Below are 26344 nucleotides of genomic sequence, written 5' to 3'. Positions count from 1 at the left end.
GCCTCTTACAACTTTTCTATACTTTTCCTTCGTTCGATTGACGGCATTTAACCGCTCCTTCCATGTACGGCACTTGCTTTTCGTGTCTTCCATAGCCTCTTATTCCTATCTCATCTAGATTCTCTAAGCCGATAGATACAATGCAGGACAATAAACTGCAAGACACTCTTGGCTCGCCGCTACAGACCAGTTTGATATCCGACAAGGCGTCAAGGGAGGGAAGACCATCCATGGAGAAAGGGAGTACGCTGGCCAGCTCACAGGGAGAGTCCCCTGCGCTAGCCCCAGAAGTAAAGAATGAAAACAACATACCTGTGGCGAACACTAATCCAAGCGATGAAGCACAGAAAGAAGAGGAGGAAGAGTATCCAAGCTCTTGGAAACTTGGCCTGATCGCCATCGCATTAGCTCTTGCCATCTTTTGTCTAGCTTTGGTAAGTCCATTCAATACTTCAACCGACCATAACTATTAAAAATGACCTTTGGAAGACGGTTATTGCTAATGACCTCGGCTTGTTTAGGACAATACCATCATTTCCACGGCAATTCCAAAGATCACAGATCAGTTCAAGTCCCTTGAAGATGTGGGCTGGTATGGCAGCGCATACCTCCTGACAACATGTTCATTGTGCTTGACGTTCGGCAAGCTATATACGTTCTACTCCACAAAATGGGTCTACTTGATTGCCCTTTTTGTCTTCGAACTGGGATCTCTGATCTGTGGGATCGCGCCGAACTCGTTATCACTGATCATTGGCCGAGCCATAGCCGGTCTGGGGGCAGCTGGACTCTTTTCGGGGGCACTCATTATCATTGCTCAGACGGTGCCACTGAATCGACGACCAATCTTCGCTGCGATGATGGGATCAATGTATGGAATTGCGAGCGTGGCCGGACCCTTGATGGGCGGTGCGTTTACGGACCGTCTCAGTTGGAGATGGTGTTTTTACATCAACTTACCTTTCGGCGGAGTGACCGCTTTCTTCATCCTTTTCTTATTCAAGGCGCCCAAGTCTGTCAAGGACAAGTCCGGTTTCAAAAACCAAATGGGGCAACTGGATTTCCCTGGAACTGCCCTCTTCATGCCATCAATTATCTGTGTATTACTCGCGCTACAATGGGGAGGCACTATGTATGCTTGGAACAGTGCTCGGATCATAGCCCTTTTCGTTGTTTTCGGGGTCCTTCTCATTGCCTTTTGCGGCGTACAGTTGTGGCAGCAAGACAAGGCTACGGTACCTCCCCGGCTGGTCAAGAATCGGAATGTATGGGGCGCAGCGCTTTACAGCTTCTGTATTGGTGGATCATTTTTCATTTTTATCTACTATGTAAGCTTGTACCTTCTACAGTCACAGAGACATATGCTAATTTGCGCCTTTAATAGCTTCCCATTTGGTTCCAAGCGATAAAGGGTGTCACAGCAACCAGGTCGGGCATCATGAACCTTCCGTTGCTCCTTCCTATGATTGTCGCCTCCATTGCTGCTGGTGCTTGTGTCACTATGGTTGGATACTATACACCGTTCATGATCGCCACACCGATTCTCATCTCAATTGGCGGCGGGCTTCTCGGCACGTTGAAAGTAGATTCAAGTGACGCTGCATGGATTGGGTACCAGGTTTTATACGGAATTGGCGTGGGCCTAGGGTTGCAGCAACCTATGATTGTTGTTCAGGCGGCTCTCCCGATTGCCGATGTTCCCACTGCAACGGCCTTTGTCATGTTCTCCCAGACACTAGGGGGGGCGCTTTTTGTCTCTATCGCTCAGAATGTTTTTCAAAACCAACTGCGCAAGAACATTCTTGCTAGAGCCCCTGGGGTTGATGTGGCTAAGGTGGTTGGCGCAGGGGCTACGATGCTGCGGCAGGCTGTGTCGAAGGACATCTTACCTACAGTTCTCGAGGCCTACAACAACGCTATCACCGAGACATTCTATGCTGCAGTGGCTATAGGGACAATTGCCCTCTTTGCGGCACTTCCTATACAGTGGCTGTCCGTGAAAGGCAAGAAAATTGAGGCGATGGCTGCTTAGGAGGCACTGCTTCTAGGGATTGCTCGAGGGGTAGGGCTACGTTTCGCTTCATGCTTACCATAATACAGTCTACAAGATCTATTTAATATGGCTTACTGCCTCTTTATTAAGGATATTGGCAAAGTTCCACGCCTGGTATTCAGCGGAGTGGACTTTTCTTGCTTTGTTAGGCTATGTATGTATATACGGATTTTTCCTTGCATAGAACAATTAATAGACTCTATAGTTTACCCTAGTGCTAACAACGCAAAATCTAAAAGCAGTACCGGACATTTCAAACAACCGCATAAAGGCTTAAATAGATCCCCCAGATAACTCCACAGGCGCTCCCGAACACCACTCGTCGGTCCACAGGAATAACAGTATACATAAGCGCCGACACGATAGGCCGAAACTTCAGACGAGCCAGCATGATGGGGCCAAAATCCTACCCTTATCAGCATCGCATCGATATGGCCCCCCCCCCCCCCCCCAAAACAGAGGAGGAAAACGAAGAGATATAAACATGAAGAAAAGAAAGAGAATCCATACCTCACAAACCAACTCCCAAACCCTCATCCAATTCATCCCCTTCAACAAGTTGATCAACACAATGAACAAGAGAATGTTACACACCCCGGCGATAGTTTGATCCAAGAGGAACTTGACAGCAAAGTTCCAGATCCCAGATCTTTGCTGTTTCGGCTTGAATGGCTTCTCCTTCGTTGGCAGGAGATCATCGGGGTCAGGGGCATTGTTGCCATTATTTCTCTTCCAGCTGGGGAACCCCGGGAACCGAGCCTCGATGTATCTCTGCCAGGAGAAATTGGGCGGCACGATAATGGCGCCGTACGTGATGAATTGGATAAGTGCGATGGTGTTCAACGCGAAAGGTCTCTTTTTTTTTGTGCTTTCTGTCAGCAAGTGCGGACTTTTCAAATCATTGTATACGTATCATGGCGGTAGGTAGTAGTAGGTAATAGGGGGGGGGGTATTTGGTTGTATAGGTGTGTTTTGAGACCAAGACGCCACCTCTACACGAATCACTTTCTCTTCTGGGCTGGGAATGTGAAATAATAGTAAAGGTAAAGATCTACGTACGTTTTCTTTGTACTGGTCTATTAATTGGGCCAGGACATTGGCGATGGCGTTGAGGATCGTGGATTGGATTAGGGTCACTGTCAAGGGGGATGGGGGCATTGTATTGTTTCCTGATGTTCAGGAGGTCGTGAGCATCATGGATTTCCGGGGTGGGTGGGTTTGGTTTGGAAGAAGGTGTAGGTGAGATATATATGTATAGGGTATTATTAGGCGATATTGATAGTTTGTTCTTTTCCTGCTCTGTCTTTTGTTTCAAGGGTTTTCTTCATTTACTCAAGTTGTTTGATTTATTTACCCTTTTGGATTTGCTGCACGTGTTGGGCACGTGTCCTGTTCGCTGCAGTTGGGAAATGAGTTGTGAACCTATTTGTCCGGGTGTGCTTGGCGTTTGGGGGATGTTTTGCTCTCTCTTTGGTTTAATTGGAACTAGGGACTGATTTACTTGGTCTTTGCTAATAGGTGGTTTTTGGATCTGGGGGGTTTGTGTTATTAATCGAATGAATTTGCAAATGCGCTATACATGAATCGAACTTCGTTAAAAGGGCCACATCAATTCGCCTAGACGGTTAGATCCCTCCGGCGGACGGTCACATTCGGCCCCTGCTTGGCGCTGGTGAAATGATCCACCAGAGCCAGATGGCCTTTCTCGTCCTCTCCCTGTCGATCGGCCAACTCCATGTCGAACAGGAACATCAACCGCGCGATGGTCAGTCGCATTTCCATGAATGCCATGCCCTTGCCAATGCATCCGCGGGGTCCAATACTGAACGGGCAGAATGCTCTCCGCGCAGTCTCAACAGCATCCTTGCTGCTCTCCCACTTATCATCGGCGGTTACGCACGTCGCGCCCTCAATCCATCTCTCGGGCAAATACGCCTCAGGTTCGCGGTAGTACTGGGGCTGGCGGTGGATGGAGTAAGTCGGGGTCCCACAGTCCGTGCCGGCGGGTAAAAAGGCCCCGTCCACGACGGCGCCGCCCTCCATCACCTCGCGCGGAATGGCCCCCGGAACGGCAGGTGCCAAGCGCAGCGCTTCATCAATGCAGGCTTTGAGGTAGACGAGCTCATTCAATTTGCCGCCGGTGACGATCTCCTCGACTGAGGTGAAGGCCTCACGGACTTCCTTTTTCAGGAACTCCATGGCGCGCGGGTTGCGGACCAGGTAGAAGATGGTTGCCGCGAGCGTGGTGGAGGTAGTGTCGCTGCCTGCGATCATGAGCACGTTGGCTTCGCCCCAGAGCTCGGGCGTCGTGAGACCCTTGCCGGTCTCGGGGTCTTTGGCGTTGAGCAGGTAGTAGAAGAAGTCTTTCTTGGAGTCGTGGCCTGCCTGTGTACGCTCCTGGGCCCGCTTGTTGGCCTCTACGCGCGAGTTCATGATGAAGTTCCATCGGTCGTTGGTCAGTCTGTGAATGACGATTTGGTCCAAGTGCCAGGTATCAAGGGGCATCCAGAGACCGCACTGGGTTGATATTCGTCAGAAAAACAGGGCTCTATTCTCAGGGAAATTCTGGACTCGCTGTAACTCACCACATAGTGACGGTTAGCCGCGCGATCGACAAGCTGGATCATCTTCCTGCGGCCGCTGGAAATCAACATATCGAAACTCTTCCCGAAACAAAGTTCACCCATGACATCGTACGTGAGGTAACTGAACCAATTGCCCATATTCTGGACGGTGGTCTTCTGTGCCTCAGCCTTGTTACTGTCCGTCTGCTGCTCTGCCAAAGCCGTGCAAAGCTGTCGAACATGCAGCAGCATGACATCCTCCATACTCTTGAGAGCCTGATCGGAGAAAGCCTGGCTCAGCACCCGCCTCTTCCGACCATGGACCGTCTTGTCAATCGCATTGTGCGTGTTATACACGCCCTTGATGGCAGTGAAGCCATTGTAGAAATTGGCCTTCTTCAGTCTCTTCCCATGGCCATAGATATCATGCAGGCCCTGCGCGGAGTTGATGGAGACAAAATTCGGCGCAACACGGACATGCGACCCATACTGCTGATGCAGATTGTGAAGCCATAGATGCCGGTCCCCCTTCAGGCCATGATACAACTGCACCCAGGGGGTTATCGACGCAAGCACGGGACCGTTAAATCTCCGAAGAGGATGCAAAAAGCGGTTGTAGATGACATATGCAAAAGACTATGCGGCCGCGACAGTAAGCACTCTGATGACGTACATGTACAATACACCACCACCACTACCACCAATAAACAAGAAGAGAGAGAAAAGAAGAGAAAGAGAGGCAGGGTATGGAACGCACCAACACACCCAGCAAAGCAGACACCCCCACCACAACCCCCTCAATCGATAACGTCTTCCAAACCTCCTGGACAAGCATATTGCAACCTAGAAACTAATGTAGACCTTCCGTATCCGGAACGGTAGCCGATACAAGCCGAGTCCAGCCGAACGCCGGTTCCCCCCGCAAACGTTCCTGGGCAACAAGGAGCAATATTGGAGCTTGGTAATAGGACCAGGTTCACTGGTAGAGCAAAATAAATTGGTCTCTTTCCTTTGAGGCTAGTTTAGGATACCATTTCCATTCTGCTTCCCTCGTATATATACCTCACTCTGGGCTCGGTTAGAAACGGACCTTTTGTTTTGGGAAGGAATGAATGAGGGTGTCATACGTATGTCAGCTTTTGTAAGAATGTCTGGGTTTCGGGCTTCTTTACCGTGGTCTTCATTGGGTTATTTTTAGTTGAGGGAGATGTGGCTGGAAGGTTATCGTAGATTGATAGAGTTGGTTGTCGGCAAATTGTTCTCTACGTGTTGTTGGTTTGATATACAAATAGTTGGTTGGGTATGAGCGTAGCTTATATGTATGGAAATGTGATTTTTTTCTATTATTATTTGGGCTTATCTGGATGTTACCTAGGATGCTGTATCTGGTATCTAGTTGATAGCCTGGTGTCGGACCTGAAACCGGAGGAATGATCTTTTCGAGGACCGCTTCTATCCGAGTACCTTGTAGTCCCACATGCTACTGACTGCTTGTCTTCACACCGATAGATGGTCGATAGTGGGTACTGTTTCAGCTGTGAACCTGAATTCCCCATTCATCGGGGTAGGTAAGCTGTGAAGTCCCGCGATTATTTCGTGGCATGTATTTCCTGACGATCCAGATGGCTCCCGGATGGGGATGCATAGATAGCTGTAAGCTGACTGTGTTTGTGTACCCTTGAGCAACCATCAAAACCCATGTCCCAACCTAAGAGTAGCCATGTAAGCCGCCGTCGAGGATCCATTGCTCATTGTCATCTTTATCATCCTGGACTCGTCGCCATGTCTGTTGCCGTTCTTTTTGCGGTCTAGCTTCGACCGGTTTACCGTCGGGACCCTTCCAGACAGGTCGCATCAATCCACTGGCCGCGAGGAGAGGATTCCGACTGAAGGCTTCACCGCGTCGTGACTTCGTAGATTCATCTGCCGGCTCAATAGCCTCAGGCTCGGGCTCGGGCGCTTCTTCCGCTGGGGATCCCGAATCAGCAGGGCTAGCTCCAGCAGACTGGTACACACGAGTGACTCTCCCGCCCTTGATATCTAGACTCATGATGGTCCTCTTCTTCTCCCATTCCGGACGCGCTTTTTCTTCCATCTCGCGCAATATCTGCTGCTGCTTCTTCAAGGCGAGAGCCCGCTGCGCAGGACTCATCCACAGCGTCGACGCGACATTAGGAGTCTCGAAGTCCGCCGCCTCGTCGACAACGCGCGTCCGTTTGGCGTTCTGCGCCTGGAATTGAAGCAATTTGTCCCGGTGAGCCATGGCAGCGTTCAATTTGCTGGAAGCAGCCGAAGGTGAGGGGCCCTGCCCCGGTCCACCCTCGCGGTGCACGCTCTCGTTATGCGCGCGCATCTTCTCCTGGCCTCGCTCTGCCCGCAGTTCTCGGATCATGCTCTGCACTTCCTCATTCGATAAGAGGGGTGTACCGCAGAACGAACACGGCTGAAGGCCCTCCAGGGAGCAGATGATCTTACCGCAGTTGAGACAGTTTGGGGCGGGGGCGAAAAGGGGGTGGATCGCAGCGAAGCAGGAGCATTTCCGGGATTCGTTGCTCAGGGATGGGTTTGTGGATACTTCTAGTGCGGCGATTGCGGCGGTTAGATCGGAGATGTTGGTCGTTGTTAGGGAGTTTTTAGACTGGCTGGTAGTGGTGTTGTTACTCTGTCGTGTAGAGGAGGACTTCGCGGCCTTGGACTTAACATTTGGCAACAAGTCCGAGAGCATAGGTCCCGATGCAGAGGGCGGCGGTTTGCTCGAGCTTTGTTTCGGGACAGGTGAGTGAGCGCGCGACGAAGCAGCAGATGAGTCTTCGACTGGTAGATACGGCGACCGTGAAGCACCGGTATCTTGTTTGGCTCTAGGCGCCGGCGCCATGTAATCCTCCTCTAGATCTGCCTTCTTGTATCCGCCTGTGACATTTCCGAAGTTATCGGGCCGACGCGGGGGGCCGGCGCTGTGTAGCGGTGGTTTCGATTTCTTGCCCTTCTTTTGCCCCGCTCCTGGATTCCTGGGGCTTGTTGCTATCGGTGTGGCTGAGGGTGCAGTGGAGGCTGCTGGTCGTTGAGGCGCGGGGTCTCGTCGCGAACTGAAAGCGGATATGAATTCAAAGGCTGCGGGGGAGTCACCCAAGAGGTTTTTGAGATGATCGGCACCCTCTTCTTTCGGTAGACTGGCGGCGTAAGTGATGATCTGCGTGAGTGATTCTTCGTCTAGTGGGAGGATTTGCGATATGCGGGAAACGCCCCAGGATATGAGGCTGGGGTCGGCCATGGTTGGGAAGAGGAATTAGATGAATGACGGATTTGTAGAGCACTATATGTGGGAGGAGGGAGGATGGTGGATACAGCCCTCTATGGGGACTTCGATGTAGCCGGCGGGGAGTGGAGGAGCTATGGAGTCATGTTTGATATGGATAGTTGCCTGGAATATCAGGCAGAATATATACTCGGGACCAGTTCAAGTATTTGGATTCATCTAGGACGCGATATTTTTTAGTAGTCTCTATCATGGATGTTACTAGGAAGATAGAAAAATAAACCCCATGAAGATAGCTATATCCATTGAGGTAATGCAAAACCCTCGTACTGGCTATCAACCTTCACCTATTGTACATATACACCGGCATGATCATCTATCTCTGAAACAAACGAGGACAAAAGCAAACGAACGGTGCTGATTCAGCAAAACCATAACAAATGAAAGAACTGAATAGAAGTAATATAATGTCGAGAGGTCCCAGACTTTTCGACTAATAAGAGTAAGTCCTGTTGACGCCTTTGATGCCGAGTATTTACGTCAGATCGTTAAAAGGAGACTATGTCCAAAGCCTCGTCTCCGATGCAGACACATCTGTATGCCCACGAGAAGCAACACAGAAGTACTGCAGAAGCTATAATTAAGGAGCGAAGGAAAAGAAACTATGCGTTGTCGCCATTCGGTTCGCTTTTTATATCGCCATCACCAGCGGCTGCAGCGTCCGCAGCTGCCGCCATGTCAGGCGTCACACCATTCTTGAGTTTGCTACTGGGAGCCGGTGGCGGCTTTTTCCCTGAAAGCTTTTTAGGAGCACCGAGTTTCTTTTTCTTCGTTATAGTTGGCGGAGTGTCGTCATCTAATGGTAATGGACGTTTGGGCGGCGCAGAAGTAGGGGTGCTGGTACCATTTTCCATGGGCGTTTTGTTTCGATTAACCTGTCGGCCAGATAGACCGAGACATCGGTCCAAGTGTTGTGCCACTCGCGTCACAACAAAGTACCGTGGGCAATTAGGGCACTTAACCGTCGGGAATGATACTTTCTCTGGAGCCGCTTGCTTAAAGGAGCTATCCGGCGTTGTAGGCGGGCTTGATGCTGGCGTATTTGACGTGTTCGTCTGTTTCTTCTTCTTGGGATTCAGTTTATCCGTAGCGAACGGATTCCCATGAACATCATGCCCTTGTTTGCTGATCATTGGTTGCTTTTGACAATATTCTCGATATGGATCCGGAGGGGGGCGGCTCCGAGCCCAGTCACAGGATAAAGTAGACGTGGTAGTCGGCAGTCGGGACAGATTATTTCCTTGGTGGTATTAAGTGGGTTTCCCTTGAGATAAACCTTCCCATCTTCAAAAATGGCACCATCAGTCTCAACGCGGATGTCCTTGAGTTCTTCGAAATCTTCGCCCGGTTTTAACGCAGTGGGCTTGGCACCTGCTTCTTCTCGGCGCCTGCCTGCTTCTTCTTCGGCTTTCTGTCTAGCAATTGTGACAGCAGAACGCATTCGAGCGATCTTTTCATCTCGGTGAACTTTTGACACTATGTCATGGATAATGTTATAGAACGTGTTGTTGAGAATATCACATGTCTGGGTGGTTCTGTCAGTGCCTTGGCCTTGGATATGCCTGGCTCATTACTGTAGCCAGCTAGAAGACGGTACAAGGCCAATGTAAGGACACATACCAGCTTCGCAATAGTTCCCGAAGGAAAGGAACTTTCCTGCTGTTCTGTTCCGTTTGATTCGCCCATTTTCAGGATGCCTATATTGCAGGTATGAGGTCAGAAACCGGACCGCAATATAAACAGCGTGGGGATATGATGTATCAACATGCGAAATGGTTGAATGAAGCACAGGGGCTTGCAAACATAGTGGCGTCTAGAGGGCCGAGCGCCAAGCAACACAACTTCTAAAACAATCTTTCATGGGGGAACCACAATGGAAACATAAGATGGCTTGAATGAGACACCAGTATTTCCAGTGATAAGGTTGGGGCAATAGGCGTAGATCGCTGGCTTTATGGAACGCACCTCAATTGCGAACTAGGTTTCGTTGCCCAAAACAATTGTTCAAGAAGGTCGCGTAGCAGTTCCGATATCTCTTGGGCTTATTAAAATAGCTCCATGTACTGTGGGGTATTGTATCACGATAAATATCAACTCGTGGCAGGGCTATCGCGCAGAGGCAAAAGAAAGTCGAGGTCGCAAGATAATCCTTCTTGACCCGGATTGAACGAAGGGTATGAGGAGCGTCACAACAGAATCAATCGAATTATAGCGATCAGAAGAGTAAAACAGAGAAGAGGCGGCTAATGGGATCCATCTGCCAGTCGATAGTATATAGGGTTCTCAGCCTGGGGCGGGTAACACTCCACGGTAGGGAGAGTCAGTGAATGACCAACACAGCTCACAGGGCGGACCCACTTACCTGCTTTACATTAGACAGGTGGTATATATATAAGAAGAGAGGAACGATATAGAAGGTTCAGAATATTGATAGCATGCGACAGTACTCCGCAATCTAGTCCAAGGGATCCTTGGTGTGTAGTGGAGAGGACAAGAGGCTTCTGCGCTGGCCTTTCACTTGCCTTCTCCGACCGGCCCATCTTATCTTATCTCATCTCCGCGTTCTCTCTTCGCTGTTTTCGTCCAGCAAAGCGGACCGTACGACATTCCCCTCTTTGACTGCAACGCCAGGTAGTTTTTTATGATTCACAGAAGTGATCAACGCGCAGAAAAGACTGAGCATTATACAGCATAGCGCGTATCTGCGCACTCCTTCATTTACCATGGCATACCAGTTCTTCGCAAAGGCGCATCAGTCGAAAGCGCCGACCTCTCCGCCACTCTCCCCTCCACCCTCCTCTTCCTCCAACAACAGACACCCCAAACCTCCTATACACCCTCCATCGCTGGTTCTCCCTCATCCAGCAACCTCTACCAGTATCGCAGACAGGGTCAAACCGCCTACAGGCAAAGACTCATCCTTCCATCCCCCCGCATACCCCCATCCCATCGCACCCAGTTACAAAACCCCGCACCATCATGTTACCATCGAATCCGTGAGCACCGCTCACATACCCTCTCTAATCCGGATTACGGGCTTACTGCTCCCAATACGCTACCCAAACTCCTTCTACACAGCGACCATCACAGACCCCGTGATCGCATCGGTGTCACGCGTGGCCATCTACCATGATCACCCGGGAGCCGCGGCGCCAGCCTCCACATCATACGCTCCCACATCCGCGTCCCCGCTAGGAACAAGCACGGGGACAGACAAAGTGATCGGAGGAATCAGATGTCGCCTAGAGCGGCTCCCTCCCACCACCGCAGAACTTCTCCAAACCCAGTCGAAGCCCCATTCGCAGGAGCCGACAAATCTCTACATCCAAACCCTGCATCTGCTTTCCCCGTATCGGGGCTGCGGCATTGCGGCGTCGCTTCTTAACTCATTGCTCTTCTCCTCTGCCCCTTCGTCTTCGTCTTCTGGCTCGCGGTCTAATTACCAAGTCTCGGAACTAGTGAAACACTACAATGTGCGCACCGTCACGGCACATGTGCATGAAGCCAATGAGGAAGGTCTGAAATGGTACATCGCGCGCGGCTTCCAGTTGGAGGAGGGCGTTGTCGAAAATTACTATCGGCGGTTGAAGCCATCCGGGGCAAGAATTGTCAAGCTCGTTCTGCAATGGAAGGACGATGACAGTGATAAGGCTGCGGAAGTTGATGTCCACTCTGCGTCTAACCAGTCAGGAGAAGATAACAGGAAGAGTCCGGACGAGGATGACGACTGGGAGAAGGTCGAAGCCGAAGACGGAGAAGACAATGAAGATCACGGTGTACAAACATTCACAGGCTCTAAGATTCTTGAGGTTGATGATGGTGTGAATAGGAAACGGAAGGCCGACGATGAGCCTCAGCGAGCGTGATCGTACTATCCACTTTTTGAATTTGTGGTGTTGAACGGAGTTCGCTTGTCTGTTTGTTATTCTCTCTGCTCACCTATTTAGGATACCCTTCAACTGCTGCATCTAAGAGATGTACGGATCTTTCATTATTTGCTTGTCTGCTTAGAATTGTATACATTGCATGTGTATCGTTCCTAGAATTGATTATCAAGAGACATAGAGCCGTGATTAGAGACAGGACACGTATATTCAAAGATGCTTTATAATCAATGACATTCATGTGCAATTATGTTCAAGGGTATGGAACTGTACAGGTTGGGAGTTGCTCCCAAACCACAAACAATCATTAGGGCATTGGCAATAGAGGGAGGGTTTCTACAATGGCACAACAACTCAAGCATATAGAGCGAGTACAACCCAGTGATCAGACATTGTAGTTCTCAGCATGTAGGAATATCTCGTCTTTAGACGAGTCAGTTATGACCTGCTGCTGAAGCTGAGCAACAGTGTTCGAAACTTCAACTCTCATACTAGGAGGCCCACAAACAAAGACGCAGGTACGACGACCAAACGTGCGAGAGTAGTCTTTGAGTACCTGGGGAATATCGGGGCGGGTGTAATCAATACGCCAGCCATTCCTTTGCAGCGGGACGGTGCCAACCCGGGTGGTCAGTTTGGGAAACGCTGTTGACGAGGGAGGAAAGCCGAAGTTAAACGAAGTATCTGCCGAGGTTTTTTGAGGTGCAGGATACGGTGCCTGTTGATAGTTGTTGTCCATTGAGCCGTTGTAGTGTCTGCTGGTATTGATGTGTGGGAGGGTGCGTGCCTGGGGAAGCGCAGTAATGGCATCTTCATTCTCGCGTCGAAGCTGCTTTTCAACCTCCGGGTCCCCGGCTGCTTCTTCACGGATGTATGCCGAGTTTCGCTTGTCCATCCCCTCTAATGTATTGTACATTTTATCTCTGAGCATCTCCTGGTAGAACTGGTTTTGGGCCAGCCGCTCCTGATCGTGTGGCTCTAGTCCAGTGAGGAAGAAATGGCAGTGAACTGTGTTTGGGGGCGCAAAGTCCCTGCATATTCTGAGCTCCTCCCTGAACCAGTCGATTGTTTCGGGGTTCCTGAATGCCCAGATAACCCGCACCGACTTGGTTACTGCTTTTCGGTCCCGCATCTTCTTAATCAGGTCCAACAGGTGACTGGCAGTTGCAGTTATGCCGCTTCCACCGGCGAAGAAGACTACATCATCAAAAGCAGCCATATCTCTTTTCATCCCTCCGTAGGGGCCCTCTAAGAACGCTGTCCAGGTCTTGTAAGGGCCATACTCAAATGTTTTCCTAAAAACATTACGAGTAAACCCTCCGAAGGGACGGAAAACAAGAGCTAGGTCACGATAATTCTCACCATACTCGGAGGGGAAATCGCCACTACACAGTGACGAAATCGTAAAGGGGTGACGTTCGAAAAGTGAGATGCCCGGCATACGGAGATAGACAAATTGGCCTGGTTTCCATTTCATCTGAGTCGCGACCGTGACTTTGATAGCATTCTGTGGGAGTATAGTCACTGCACATTCTTCACCGATCAAGAAGGACAACCGTAAGGGGTTACTCCAATTCACATAAAACAACCTGACACCGTAGGAAAGTATCCAGATTGCAACCGTTGCCCAAAGATAGTCCCATGATCCCAAGAAGTTCTTGCTGTGCCAAAATATCATGGCAAGAAAGATGACTGAAAGGGGAAGGTGTGCAAGCTTGAAAAGCTCATACATCCAGGCTCGGAGTATCGGCATCGAATGCAGGCATAGGACTATGAGAGGCGCCAGTGCCGCCCAGCCGGTGCCGTAGATATAGATGTTTCGGGGAAAGTATTGCTGGTAGTACATAAAATTCTTGCTTTCCCAGATAGGTGTGACATAAAACGGAACCATATGAATCAGGCTTAGAAATAGACAGAGATAGCCCGCCCAACGATGAAGAACATTCAGTCTCTCATGGCTAATGCCAGTTAAGATGCTGATGAAATTGGCACGGGTGCTGAGCGCAATGATCCAGGGAATCATAGCCACGGCAATCATGCCTGCACGGATCGCCAACGGAGGAGATCCAATAGAGATTGAGGAGTAGTAGAGCGGCTGTGGGACAAAAGAATAGAGAGTCACAAATATTAGGGCCGCAAAAATAATCGAGGATGCTCCTAGCGATGGAAAACCGATCCGTAGTGTTCCTATACGTAGCATTGGAATAGGTCTATAGAAAATCCATCGTACGAAAGCAATAGTATTGTTTAATGGCGCAATGGTGGAAATTGACGATTGCTGCTTCATGGTATTGGTACTGGGCAGACGGCCACGAGCTGGAAAGAAGTGCGCAGTGGAGCTGTCAGTGGCAGCACTTGACAACTCATATTCTTCCTGGGGAGAAGTGACATATGGCGATGTTCCAGCCGCATCCTCTTTGTGTAATGCGATCCTGATTTTGTCACCCCAGAGGTGATAGAACCGTATAGTCGTTGAGATTGCGAGTAGAATCACAGAGAAATAAACCCAGCCAAGCCCATACTTTCCTGCTTGAGGCCAGGCATCTCGTTGCATTTCAGCAATTTCTGCTGGCGTGGTGGACGCAACAATGGGGATATCGATCCGCTTCACAAGGGAAGCTATTGAATGCCATCCTGGCAACATGGTGCCTTGTCTTCTGTAATATTGCTGGCAGTTGCTCTTGTTTGAAAGTATTGAAGCAGCACCTGGCGTGACACAGAGGGCTGTAAGAGGTCAAAATCCGATTCGCCGTACTATATCCTTCCGGATCCCCTCCGTATCAAATATGACAAAACACCGGACAGCATTCAACGCTGCATCTGTTGGTTGGGGTTTAACGCAGCATACGGTTACCGTAAGCTGTGTAGTAAATTGGAGATGATCGACGTGGGAGGAGATGGTCTAGATAGAGGACAGAGAGGGAGAGGAGATCAGGAAGGAACATCGATCATGACTAGTAAACCTTACCAACATGTTGCCGGCTACCGATTTTTTTTCCGGGTTCACTGCACTCGTTCATCAGTTATTGGGTCCTGCATCAGCCATGCGGGGATAATGGCATGAACGTTGCAGCCGATCGTCGAGCTGATTCTGACCATTAAGCACGGTGGATAGAGGTAAGAAGAGCAATCGGCATGGTTGCCCTAGCTCCTAGCATAAAGTCCATCACGATTCTTGACCAATGATGGTCCCCGAATAATGTGCTGCTCTGCAGTGTGTTTATACGCTAATGCACGAATTTTGCTTCTCGTCACCTACAACAACCCATCAACACTGCTGATTGGACGAGAGCCCTTAAGGCCGGCGGTAAAGCAGGCGCTGTCACTCGATGAGAGCGTCACGCTTGGCTCAACTCCGCCGACAGGTTTGTCGACATCTATCTGGCTTAAGAGCAGTATCCTACTGCTTCTAAGTCGTTTATGTACAGGAAAGGCGGCATTAGGGCTTGTAGTCGCTCCCGCCACCGTCAAGTAAATCGACCTTCCTAGTCAGCCGCTAATTGTTAATTTGTTCATCGCAGATAAAGAAATACAGTAAATGGTAGATCTGGGTGGATGATTCCCTGGAGTACATATTCTATGGTTACTATAATGCATCGCATTTATCGCAAAGGCTGGATACATTCAATGTCGAGGTGTCCCCGGTACCAACGAATACCACAGTCCCAACACCACTCCTGCTGGCATAAGATACCTGCCAGAGAAAGCGTCAGTAATTCTGATATCAAATCTGTTTCATTCCATAAGCGATGCACATACATGTCATATGCTTGCACCCTCCCGACCTCTCTGTGGCCACATTACAACCAGGGCAAGGTCTTGCCGTCTCAGCAATTGCCCGCATACTCATGGCCACTTGAATAGACCAATCCTCTGGGCCTTGCGGCCTTTGCCTCAGTGCATTGGTTTCAGGAAACATGTGATAGCCTGTCTGAGATTCATTATGTGCCTCGAAGTCGTCACTTCTATGGTTAATATACTCTTCATATTCCGAGCATGTTAAACCATCATGCCAGACATTATGTCGATGTATGAAGCACGTCCGGGTCCCACACGAGCCGCAAACGACAATTGGATCTTCTAAGCCACCGGCATGTAATTGCCCATATCCGCAATCTTGCCTGACGCAAGTGACGAACTCGGCGTCCTCTTCTAACATTTGCCGAGTTCGTACGTAGTCATAGGCTTCGAATGTCTCTTTGCTAGCCCACCGCTGGACGTCGTCATCTGATAGTTGCTCGTGGCAGAGAGGACAAGTCAGAGACCCCAAAGTCGAGGAAAAGAACTGTATTTCCAAACTCCGGCGAAGACAGTTTTTGCATATGTGCATCTCAGGCATGGTTGAGTGGTTGCAGCCAGTTCCAATCGGCGATTCTGGGTATGAATCATTCTTAAGATATCTAAAGCAGACGGTGCAATTCAGACGGATTTGGTCTGGGGTACTCCCGCCGCTTCTAGAAGTATTGCTCGATGGAGATTGGACCGGATCTTTACGAAGTAAAGAAAGAACCGCATCAGCTGTTACCGCATCGCTCCAGCAGTGTTCGGTCTCGTCAGGCCATATTATCTTGGACCTGGCCATCCCCGTAATATAGTCATCCCTCGGCGAGTTGTTTTCACCGTGCCCAGACACTGAGCTGCGATTTCGATAGTGATTGTAACATTGTCCACCTAATCGGTGTTGTGAGGAAGGCGGAGATCCTTCGTTGGATATACCTGTTGCAAAAGGTGCGTTCATATTTCCTTCCAAAGAGTATTGTGAAGCCTTCAGTTGCCTTCGTGCATAGTTGTCCTCATAGTTTTGATGCCAGCCATAGAATGTAGGTATAGAAGATCCACGGCGGAGGTCAACTATAGTGACATGTTTTCCGGCAATGCAAGGTATACCAAAGTTGAATTGCTTTTCTCAGTGAGCACACTTGGGATGCCGGGCACATCGCGATTTGGACGCCTGTTGAATAATAATCTCAGGCCAGGTTGGCCAAAACATTACAACGAGCCAAGGAAATGCCGCCATCTGCTGAATACGAGATCCAGATACCCCGAATAGGTCATTTTCTTCAGGTCTGCAGCACAGTTCTGCACTCATTGATGGATAAACCATAAGAATATGCTAGATATGCGGCCTGAGACAGGCCAGCTCTTGCGAAAGAGCCAAATCTGGAAATAATATGCAAGATGCATCATTTGTGCTCGAGTTATACGTCCGAGAATAGACACAGAAACATTCTGATCAACGCAAAACACGATAACTTAGTATTGCCTACTCAGGACTAGGAACCTTATTGTCCTTGCTTGGCTCGTAACAAATGATGCAATCACGAGCAAAATAACTTTACGACTGTCATTCACCAGTTAAAAGCCCCCAAACCGAGCATCGCCGTAAGGACATACCATCGTGCAGCAGATATTATATCGTGTTGCTTTTCAATTTTGTCTTCGGCCCTCTTCGCTCAGACCAGATCAGGACTCCCGTTCGGAAACTAACGCGATCGACGACATCTCGTATTTATATATAGATCAGGCGACGATCCCTGGAACATAGCTCTGAAACGTTCAATTAGACTGGCTACATACAAGCAAAATTGCCATCAAATCGCCTCTCGTCACGGGTATGGCTTCTGGCTCTGGGGAGTGAGGGGATGCTTCTTTTGCATCTTGGATTTGAAAAATACGCGGAAGCTCTTTCGTCGGGTTCCTCATATGTATTGCCATGTCATGATGGTCGATTGTAAGGCAGAGACGTGACTGCGTTGCTTGTTCATTTCACTATGAACGCGCTATTTGAACTGGTCTTCCTCCATACTAGTAGTAGCAACACCGGCTCTGCGGCTCTTGGTCATACAATTTGACTTGTGAGGGGTGCTTCTACTATACCTTTCGCAATAGACCAATGCCCATTGGCAGAAGAGCAAACCCCTCACACATTGCGCAGAAAGTGTTTATATCCAACTAAAGGAATTAGTAGGTTATGCTAGTAGTAGTAGCGTGAATGCGAGTTGTTGTTGGTGGCTAAATACTCCGCAGCGTTATTGGCTTGCGCAGCATTCACCGCCTATAATATCGAAACTATTCTGCCGCCGAAAAATAAGTTGCAGCTTCTTTCCAACGACCAACAAGAGCGACCAGATCGGGAAATCCAGCTATTCCCCGCATTCTACAATCTTCCCTATCGGCTGGTTGAATCCACCCGTGGATTGTTCTCATTTGAAAATGGCTCCAGCCGCAGCTGCAGCTGCACAACCGACTCCTCCGTCTCTTACTCTGCCCCCCTCACAGTTCGCGCGGCTTCAACCTCACGCTTACCTTCTTGCCCACTTATCACCTCCCCCATCGAGCAATCAACCATCTATCCGAGCCAACGGCCGTGCCTCTTCACAGTTCCGTGTTACGTCTGCCAATACGGGCTCGTTGACCCATACGAATGGTAGTGCCGTAGTGAGACTCGGCGATACCACTGCCGTATGCGGTGTTCGCGCGGAAATCCTGCACACAGAAGACATTGCATCGTGGAGCGTATCCCGACCACCGCCAGAATCATCATCCACTCCAGTAAACAAGCGCCGCAAGCTAACGGATCCTGCGGCCAAGCCGAGCGAAACACCTGGCGACAATAATGAAGAAAACGATGAATCGCACATTCAAGACTTCAACCTTTTAGTGCCTAATCTCTCACTGAGCACCGGATGCGCGCCAGGTTTTATCCCGGGCGCACCTCCCTCAGCATTGGCACAGTCGTTGTCCCATCAAATCCTCACATTGTTGCACAGCACACGACTAGTCCGTGCGGAGGACCTACGAATTTGGTATCAACCATCGAATCTGGGGCCTGAGGAACTAGAACGTCATAATGAAAACGAGCAGATGGATGTAGATGCGCCCCAAGGAGAAGCTGGCGCCGATAAAAACAGGGAGATTAAGGCTTTCTGGGTGCTTTATATTGATGTTATGATTGTTTCGCTGGCTGGTAATCCCTTTGATGCTGCTTGGGCGGCTGTCCTTGCCGCGCTTCAAGATACGAAGTTGCCCCGGGCGTGGTGGGATGTTGATAACGAAATGGTGGTGTGTTCGGACGCTATCTCGGAGGCGCGCAAGCTGTCTTTGCAGGGGCTGCCTGTCTCGAGCTCCTTCGCTGTTTTCGAGGCTGATGCGGCTTCTGGGTGGAGATCTGAGGTCATTCCAAATGCTGACGAGGAGAGGGAGCTTGATGATAGCTCTAGGAAGGGAAACCAACGGAGGTGGATCCTGGCCGATCCCGACGGTTACGAGGAAGGGCTGAGCCAGGAGAGAGTCTGTGTCGTAGTTGACAAAGAGCAAGGCGGAAAGGGGAAGACTGTTGTTGTGAAACTGGAAAAGAATGGCGGATGGGCTGTGGACGCCAAAGAGCTGAAGGCTCTAGTAGAAATATCCGCGCAAAGATGGGAGGATATAAAACAAATTCTTCAACAGTGCTAGAACTACCATGTGATTGAACAAATAGTGAAGGTTACGGTTAATGATACCAATTGAAAGATTCGTCTTCATGTATGCCTCTCTTTATGATTACAGCTGCCGATCTAAACAGGCAAGTAAATAAGACCCCACCGAACTTGGTAGGTCAAGTTGTGTTTTCACTGCGAAGGTTAAAATACATTGATATTCGTTGGTACTCATTTAGCGGGCGAAGAAGTTGCTCCGGCTTTCCTGGGACTCCTTCGACGTCGTTTCGCAGGAGGCTCGTCCTCTCGCTCCGTGTTGCCAACAAAAGACCAATTCTCGTCATCAACAGTGGATTTGACATCCTCAGCCGGGCTTTTTGGCTGATCAGTCTCATCAGTCCTGGTCTTATGGGGAATGTACAACGAAATCGTGAACAGTTCCATGTTCTTTATATTAGCCCCTTTCAAGGATTTCTCTGGTTCGTCAGGGCGGTCCCCCTTAGCCTCGGCTGGGCTTTCCTCATTGTCAAGTCTTTTAGAAGACGCTTCTGATTTTCTGCTCTTGTTGATCTCTCCTGACAGGATACGGCGGAAGAAACCAGCATTCGCAGCAGGAGCTTCCTCCGGCTTCTCCGACTTTTCCTCGGCATCGTTCTCTTCCTCTTCGGCGTCAGAAAATTCCCGCATCTCTTCGAGGTCGCCTTTGACGAGGGCAGTTCCCCATAAGGAAATCAAGACTCCGGGAACCAGGTAGAGAAGAGCAGGTTGGGGGTGGTTGAAGCACTGCATAACAATGAGTGTTACAAGTGTCCCAACGATGTAGCCTATCATGCTGGCTTTAAAGTACGTCTTCGGGAAAGCCCGAGCATCGTGATAAGGTGGTTCAAGAGCTGATCGAGTGGGAGCGACTGATGATACCCAGAAGCGCTCTCCCCATCCCCCGGTTGCAGATTGGTATACGGGCTTAACAATCTCTTGTGTCGTGCCTTCTGCTTTAGCTTTCTGTAGCCCCTTTCTCTTGTAATAGAGATACAGATCAAAACGCAGAGCCAATCCAATCATCATACCCGGAATAATAATGTCACCCAAACCTATCATGGCCAAAGAGACGGCGTCTGGGGGTGAGTCAGGTGCCGCCGGGCGAGGAAAAACGAGCTTGATTGGAACATCCAGACCCTTTGCAACAGTTACCATCAATGGGGTGAAGTAAACGAAGTAGATGTCGTAGAAAAATAACGAGCTCAGAATGAGCGATCCGGTGAGAAAACTAGATGGCGACATAAATTGTAGAGTGCCGTAGCAGAAGCTAAACCCCAGAAAATTAGTTAACCACCAAGGCTTCGTAACGAAAGTGAAATAGCCGATAGCAGGCAAAGCCAGGCCCACGCTAAATAGATCCAGAAGGCCAATTGAGCATTCAGTCTTGATAATGCGACGCAGAACAATCCGAAGTTTGGCCCGTTGGTATAACAGGTTACGACAGGTCCAAAGAAGGTTGAGAACTGGCCCTGGTAACTGGATAGAGCCAAAGATACCTGGGAGTGGAGAGTTCCGTGCCTCCAACGTTTCTGGAGTAGTCGAGCCTTCTTGTACAACTTTGAAAACACGATCCGATTGCTTGACCTTCCAGGTTTGGCCAGCTTTGCTATATTTCCGTGGAAATACAAAGGACCTCAGCACCGTAAGGCTGTCTTTCACGAAAGCGGTGGCAAAGAAGAGGCCCATTTGTGAAAAATAGAACCCCAATATCTTATTCAATTTATCAGCTCCCATCCATTTCATCACGAGGTACAAGCCTCCAAGTGTGAGACCAGCAGTCAAAGGAAATATTATAGCATCACTGGGCGCAAGGCCTTCGACCCTCCGATCATCGCTCTTTTCTTCCTCATCTTCGTCTTCATCATCCGATTCATCACCGTCTGCATCTTGGGATTTTTTGGGCGGTTCGGCTGCGGAAGACGGTCGTGAGAGTGAGGCGTGAGACGCAATGTAGATAGGAAACAAAACTGAAACAACCAGATGCGCGTATGTCGGCAAAAGAGGCTTTACGGCTGTGAACTGGTAGATCGCCTGGCCCAAGAATTCGGCGAATGGGCTAACCTCCGTCATGTCGACTTTTGAGGAGCTAATCGCAGAATGTACAATAAAAAGCCCTCGTAGCGTTGATCCAAGTTAGTAGGGTGTACTGTCCAATGTCGGGTTTATTTAATCCATGGCTGAAGGTTGTGTTTACTGAGGAAAGAACGGAGACATTAACAGATTGCATCACATGGAGCCCTGCAGCTCACTCATAAATGCCAAGCCGGAGACTTCACTCCCCCGCCCGCAGCTTGTGCGTATCTTTCACTTCCATCTTTGCAGGTCCAGCTGATTTTCAGTTACAATTTCAACTATGGCGACTGACGTGGCTTTTGATACGAGCATGGTAATTAGAGCTGTCTAGTCTAATAGTATGTTGCATTTCACTAATTCCACATAGGGCTCGTTCACGGTAGAGCTTTATAATTCGCATGCACCAAAAGTCAGTATATCGTCTCCGCTGCGATCGCAAACACAGAGTTTAGTTTGGGCCTGACTCCTTCGTTGCTTATAGACTTGTAAGAACTTTGCGACACTCGCGCAAAGGGGTTACTACAACAATGTCATCTTCCACCGCATCATTCCCAACTTTATGGTCCAGACGGGTGATCCCACCGGCACTGGCAGGGGAGGAAGCTCTATCTACGGCGAGAAGTTTGAGGACGAGATTCGTACAGAGCTTAAACATACCGGTGCTGGTATCTTGAGCATGGCGAATAGTGGACCGAATACAAACGGCAGCCAATTCTTCATAACCCTAGCCCCAACGCCGTGGCTAGATGGCAAGCACACAGTCTTTGGCAGGGTCAAGAGCGGGATGAGAGTGATTCAGCGCATGGGACTTGTTAAGACAAATGGAGAAGATAGACCGGTGGATGAGGTCAAGATCCTTCGTGCTAGGGTCGTTGAGGAAGGGGAAGAGTGAGATGGAGATTGGACTAAGATATCGTTGGCATCTCGAACAACCGGGAGGTTGAGGTCCAAAACGATATCATTCCAGCCATTCATCCCTAGCAGACGAGTCCTTGAAGTTACTCGCTTGCGTTTAAGCAGAGGTTCAAGATTAGGACAGCCTCAGCCACCTCCCTTTGGGAACACAGCTAACGTATGCTTTGGACCAATATTTGCATCCTAGTGTACACGCCGAGTTGGGAGAACCTGAAGAGGCTACTGCACTTATCGGCCTTAATTCGTGTTACTGTTGAAACAGCAGAGTTTTATGAACTACAAAGCAGATAGAATAATGGAATGTATCACTACAAACGAACTGCTTCCATCAAATGTTACCATCCAGAGCAGCAGATACAGAGTGATTGGAGTCCTATCTACCACTCCCATAGACGACATGACCAATGAAGGCATGTCTGAAAAGGCGTACTGCCACGGTTGAATAGCAGTATGCCTGTGCAGAGCACTGAGAGTGGTGTGTAAAGAGAAAGAAACTTTGTGCGCTGGAGAATCGAGCCTTAAGTGGTTCGCGAAATGACCTAGCTATTTTAGGTATAGTACCATGTTCGCCCAGCCTCAGACAGCTAGACTACTACTAGTAGTAGTAGCTACAATATCATATCCAGCAACAGTCATTCCAAAAAACATTGCTGAGATCAAAGCAAACATGTGGCGTCATTGTAAATCCTATCTTTAATCAGGACTGCGAGATCAATCCCCTGGGTAAAGTCTAGGTGCTTTCGTGATACATCCAAGATATAGAACACGTGCGACTACCTCCATACAAACAACGTTAAAACGATGGTACAAGGTGATTTTGGCACAAAGTCCGTGGCCTGTATTGATCAGCCCTATAGCCACTGGTATAAATCTCGTAACCCACAAGTTAATAAAAGCAATATCCCCTTTAACATAATTATAAGCGATATCATCTGTGTGAACGAGCGGAGCTCCCTTCATCACGTGATATACTAGCGGGTCTAATTATTTCTGCGTGTGTCCTTGCTCTTCTTTTTTTTCTCCCTCCAAGAATCCCCTCACTTCTTGCACGGATGGTCGTCGCACCACCACCAATGGGCTGGACGGTCCTTGCTAAGAGGGTTTCTACAGCTTGCCACCCGACGTGATGATAGTCGGAGTTGTCCATTGTAAATACAGCACTTAACCTTTCTCTCCAGCTTTATCTGCTACACAGGCCGCCATGGAGCCGCTTGCAGAAACGCCATGGGATGTAACAATCTCTGGCACCGGACTAGCCCAGTCCCTCTTGGCACTGTGAGTATAACTTTGTGTATCAAAGGTTCGTCGAAGATCACGGATGACTAATTGCTTGTAGGGCCCTATCGCGGTCAGGCAAGAAGGTACTCCATGTTGATCAGAACTCATATTATGGAGCTTCTGAGGCAGCATTCAGCCTCCAAGAGGCACAGGAGTGGGCTTCTAAGGTGAATGGGGGTGAGTAGTCTTCTAGGCGAAGGCAATACAACCTTCTAACCATGGTTGATACGCTAGAACCTGAGCATTACCCATTTGAGGATGCGACGGTATATCTCCCTGAAGGAACTCCCCAATTGCCAGCACGGTCCTATACAGTCACCTTGTCTCCGCACCTGATTTATTCCAAGTCGCGACTGCTACCTACCCTTGTGGCTTCCAAGGTATACCGGCAATTGGAGTTTCAGGCTGTCGGGAGCTGGTGGATAGACAAACCTCAGCCCGACTCGAGCGGTACTGATGGTAGTTCGGTTTTGTATAGGGTGCCTGGTAGTCGCGAAGACATCTTCGCGGATGACGTAATAAGCGTCAAGTCCAAAAGGACCTTGATGAGGTTTCTTCGCCATATTGGCAAGCCTCCACAGGATGGCGATCCGGAACCTGAGGAAGAAAAATTGGCTATGTCTCTGCCGGAGTACTTGACATCCAAGTTCCAAGTGCCCACTGAGCTCCATGAGCCTCTGCTGTCCCTTTCGTTATCACAGGCTTCTCCCGGGCAGACAAATGCTGAGTATGCAGTGCCTCGAATCAAAAGGCATCTTGCCTCTATTGGCGTATTTGGTCCCGGATTTGGAAGTCTGCTGGCGAAATGGGGCGGTGGTTCTGAGATTTCTCAGGTTGGGTGCCGCGCCCTCGCAGTGGGAGGCGGGGTATACGTGTTAAATGCTGGGGTTGGGTCAATCTCCAATCTGCATCAGTCTGAGGATGGTGATGGCATGCGTGTTGAGTTGCATCTGTCCAACGATGAGACAGTTAAGACCAAGCTTGTGGTTGGTTCTAACTGGGATCTTCCTGGACAGGAGCGTCCCGCTTGTGATAAAGTGGCACGGTCCGTCACCATTGTCTCGTCCCCCCTCGAGAGTCTTTTCCCTGCCACGGCAGAAGGCGGGCCAATTCCCGCCGGAGCAGTCGTGGTATTTCCGGGAAGCTCTTTTGATCAGTCAGATGATCTACCGCCAGTTTATCTCTTGGTGCATTCAAGTGAAACTGGCGAGTGTCCGTCAGGCCAATGTGAGTACAACCTCCCCTCCACATCAACCCAATGGCTCAAATGATGCACCTTTTTAAAATACTTATCTACATTGCCTGTAATTGCATTGATGAAAATTTATCAATCTGATCTTGAGCGTGTTTCTTACTTGTTATATGCACAATGACCGTTTGTGACCATTTCGCTAACTGAGATGTGTTAGGTGTCGTCTATGGTAGTGTGAGCATTGCTGGTGCTCAAGGTCAGTCATTGATTGAGAATGCTGTGCACAGACTTCTTCAGTCCGATGCAGCACCAGATGCGAAGGTCTTGTGGTCTTTGCGTTACACACAGTTGGGCCTAATTAGCAATGGTGCCAGTGGACACTCAACTAAGTTGGAAGGCCCCTCGCCCAATATCCTATGCTTTCCACCCCCTAGTCTGGACCTTGCTTTCGATGATGCATTGATCGACCGGGTGAAGGACGCGTGGAAGTTAGTCATGGGGGGTGAAGCCAATGAGCAAGAGTTTATGAACTTTGAGGACCGGGAGCATGCCGATGATGAGGACTGATGCATTCCTGATCGTAGTCATAGATATATAGACAAGCATGAATGAAATATATGTGGTATCTGGTCAACTCTACTATTTCCGAGACTTTTGTACACTGTCGATGCTAGGTCTCTCTCCCGCAGGAATGTAAAGCGGGCTTGGTTGCACTCTATCCTGCTATTCTCGAGAAGTGCCGGACCCTACATGACTCCAATACTAATCCAATGTAGTACGCATCAAACCCTGAGAAGTATTACCCATCAATCAAAGCCCCGAAGCCTAATCCTTCCATATCCCCTCCCCGACAGCCAACCCCCCACAACAGGCCCAGGCCGCGTGAACAAAGCTTCGGATTGACAGGAATCCATATACGTATCACCCACCCAGGACCTCATACCACCAAGACACATTACGAAAGCACCCAATCCACCCCAGTACGACATATGCAAGAAAGCCCACCACCTATCAAAACCCACTGATTCCCAAAGACACCCCCGCATTTCGATTCCACACACGTAATCGCACATCAAAAACAAAGATACTTGAAACGCGGAGGAAGTTTCAGCCCCACCTTCACAATGTAACAAAAGTCAATCCAATTGTCACCCATCATCAACTGCCAAGTGCCAAGTGCCAAATACTAAGTACATATGTTTCTTAGCTAGGTGCTGTTTCTCATCCCCGATATTGCAAGGGTTCCACTGAAACATGCATAACGTAAGCGTTTTTTTTTTTTGCATTCTGGGTAGGGGATTTTTTGCAATTAGGATTTTTTGTTCTAGAGCGTTTGCGAACTGGGTTGCATTTGGTAGTGCGTGTTTTATGAAGGGTTGGCATTTGTGAAGTTATGTGTGTGCACTAGGATTAATGTGGTAACTATATCCATCTACCTTCGTAGGGATACTCAGGAGGAAGAATAATGGCGTTTGAATGTGCTTATAGCAAGATACAAGTAGTGTAGGTAGAAAAAAAGGACAGACTTCACGAAGTATGGCGATGCTGTGTGTCCTCTTTCCATGGTAACTGGATACCTGGCCCGAGAGGAACGTCGTTATCGCCAGGGCCG

At 49.2% G+C, this 26344-nt stretch overlaps 12 protein-coding genes across 12 annotated transcripts; 5 read left to right on the top strand and 7 right to left on the bottom strand.

Moving 5' to 3' along the window:
- Positions 1–140: 140 nt before the first annotated feature.
- On the top strand, positions 141–2032 carry ABOM_003468 (MDR family MFS transporter; the record flags this gene model as incomplete). The annotated part of the gene is made up of 3 exons (XM_022530598.1): positions 141–434; positions 522–1328; positions 1385–2032. 3 exons carry the CDS (start codon positions 141–143, stop codon positions 2030–2032), a joined length of 1749 nt encoding a protein of 582 aa, XP_022392115.1.
- A 274-nt stretch (positions 2033–2306) lies between these two features.
- ABOM_003467 (uncharacterized protein) lies at positions 2307–3211 on the bottom strand (the record flags this gene model as incomplete). Its single annotated transcript, XM_022530597.1, has 3 exons — positions 2307–2459; positions 2564–2908; positions 3113–3211. 3 exons carry the CDS (start codon positions 3209–3211, stop codon positions 2307–2309), a joined length of 597 nt encoding a protein of 198 aa, XP_022392119.1.
- Positions 3212–3670: 459 nt separating this feature from the next.
- ABOM_003466 (cytochrome P450) lies at positions 3671–5452 on the bottom strand (the record flags this gene model as incomplete). The annotated part of the gene is made up of 3 exons (XM_022530596.1): positions 3671–4570; positions 4639–5253; positions 5375–5452. 3 exons carry the CDS (start codon positions 5450–5452, stop codon positions 3671–3673), a joined length of 1593 nt encoding a protein of 530 aa, XP_022392118.1.
- Positions 5453–6325: 873 nt separating this feature from the next.
- Positions 6326–7888, bottom strand: ABOM_003465 (C2HC5 finger protein; the record flags this gene model as incomplete). The annotated part of the gene is made up of 1 exon (XM_022530595.1): positions 6326–7888. One exon carries the CDS (start codon positions 7886–7888, stop codon positions 6326–6328), a length of 1563 nt encoding a protein of 520 aa, XP_022392117.1.
- A 647-nt stretch (positions 7889–8535) lies between these two features.
- ABOM_003464 (SGF11 family protein) lies at positions 8536–9619 on the bottom strand (the record flags this gene model as incomplete). Its single annotated transcript, XM_022530594.1, has 3 exons — positions 8536–9072; positions 9129–9458; positions 9554–9619. The coding sequence occupies 3 exons, from the start codon at positions 9617–9619 to the stop codon at positions 8536–8538; spliced, it is 933 nt and encodes a 310-aa protein (XP_022392061.1).
- Positions 9620–10656: 1037 nt separating this feature from the next.
- ABOM_003463 (putative GNAT family acetyltransferase) lies at positions 10657–11799 on the top strand (the record flags this gene model as incomplete). The annotated part of the gene is made up of 1 exon (XM_022530593.1): positions 10657–11799. The coding sequence occupies one exon, from the start codon at positions 10657–10659 to the stop codon at positions 11797–11799; it is 1143 nt and encodes a 380-aa protein (XP_022392121.1).
- A 403-nt stretch (positions 11800–12202) lies between these two features.
- ABOM_003462 (putative metalloreductase transmembrane component) lies at positions 12203–14461 on the bottom strand (the record flags this gene model as incomplete). The annotated part of the gene is made up of 1 exon (XM_022530592.1): positions 12203–14461. The coding sequence occupies one exon, from the start codon at positions 14459–14461 to the stop codon at positions 12203–12205; it is 2259 nt and encodes a 752-aa protein (XP_022392120.1).
- Positions 14462–15419: 958 nt separating this feature from the next.
- On the bottom strand, positions 15420–16156 carry ABOM_003461 (BRcat and Rcat domain-containing protein; the record flags this gene model as incomplete). Its single annotated transcript, XM_022530591.1, has 2 exons — positions 15420–15511; positions 15577–16156. The coding sequence occupies 2 exons, from the start codon at positions 16154–16156 to the stop codon at positions 15420–15422; spliced, it is 672 nt and encodes a 223-aa protein (XP_022392063.1).
- Positions 16157–18030: 1874 nt separating this feature from the next.
- ABOM_003460 (3' exoribonuclease family protein) lies at positions 18031–19272 on the top strand (the record flags this gene model as incomplete). Its single annotated transcript, XM_022530590.1, has 1 exon — positions 18031–19272. The coding sequence occupies one exon, from the start codon at positions 18031–18033 to the stop codon at positions 19270–19272; it is 1242 nt and encodes a 413-aa protein (XP_022392062.1).
- Positions 19273–19466: 194 nt separating this feature from the next.
- ABOM_003459 (aspartic endopeptidase) lies at positions 19467–21344 on the bottom strand (the record flags this gene model as incomplete). The annotated part of the gene is made up of 1 exon (XM_022530589.1): positions 19467–21344. The coding sequence occupies one exon, from the start codon at positions 21342–21344 to the stop codon at positions 19467–19469; it is 1878 nt and encodes a 625-aa protein (XP_022392058.1).
- Positions 21345–21627: 283 nt separating this feature from the next.
- Positions 21628–22239, top strand: cyp1 (putative peptidyl prolyl cis-trans isomerase (CypC); the record flags this gene model as incomplete). Its single annotated transcript, XM_022530588.1, has 3 exons — positions 21628–21660; positions 21715–21756; positions 21829–22239. The coding sequence occupies 3 exons, from the start codon at positions 21628–21630 to the stop codon at positions 22237–22239; spliced, it is 486 nt and encodes a 161-aa protein (XP_022392059.1).
- Positions 22240–23463: 1224 nt separating this feature from the next.
- ABOM_003457 (putative Rab geranylgeranyl transferase escort protein) lies at positions 23464–25299 on the top strand (the record flags this gene model as incomplete). The annotated part of the gene is made up of 4 exons (XM_022530587.1): positions 23464–23537; positions 23599–23717; positions 23775–24767; positions 24950–25299. 4 exons carry the CDS (start codon positions 23464–23466, stop codon positions 25297–25299), a joined length of 1536 nt encoding a protein of 511 aa, XP_022392056.1.
- Positions 25300–26344: the final 1045 nt, after the last annotated feature.

This window comes from Aspergillus bombycis, assembly GCF_001792695.1.
Source record: "Aspergillus bombycis strain NRRL26010 chromosome Unknown contig00016, whole genome shotgun sequence".
Lineage (NCBI taxonomy): Eukaryota > Fungi > Ascomycota > Eurotiomycetes > Eurotiales > Aspergillaceae > Aspergillus > Aspergillus bombycis.
This window is presented reverse-complemented; position numbering and strand designations above follow the sequence as displayed.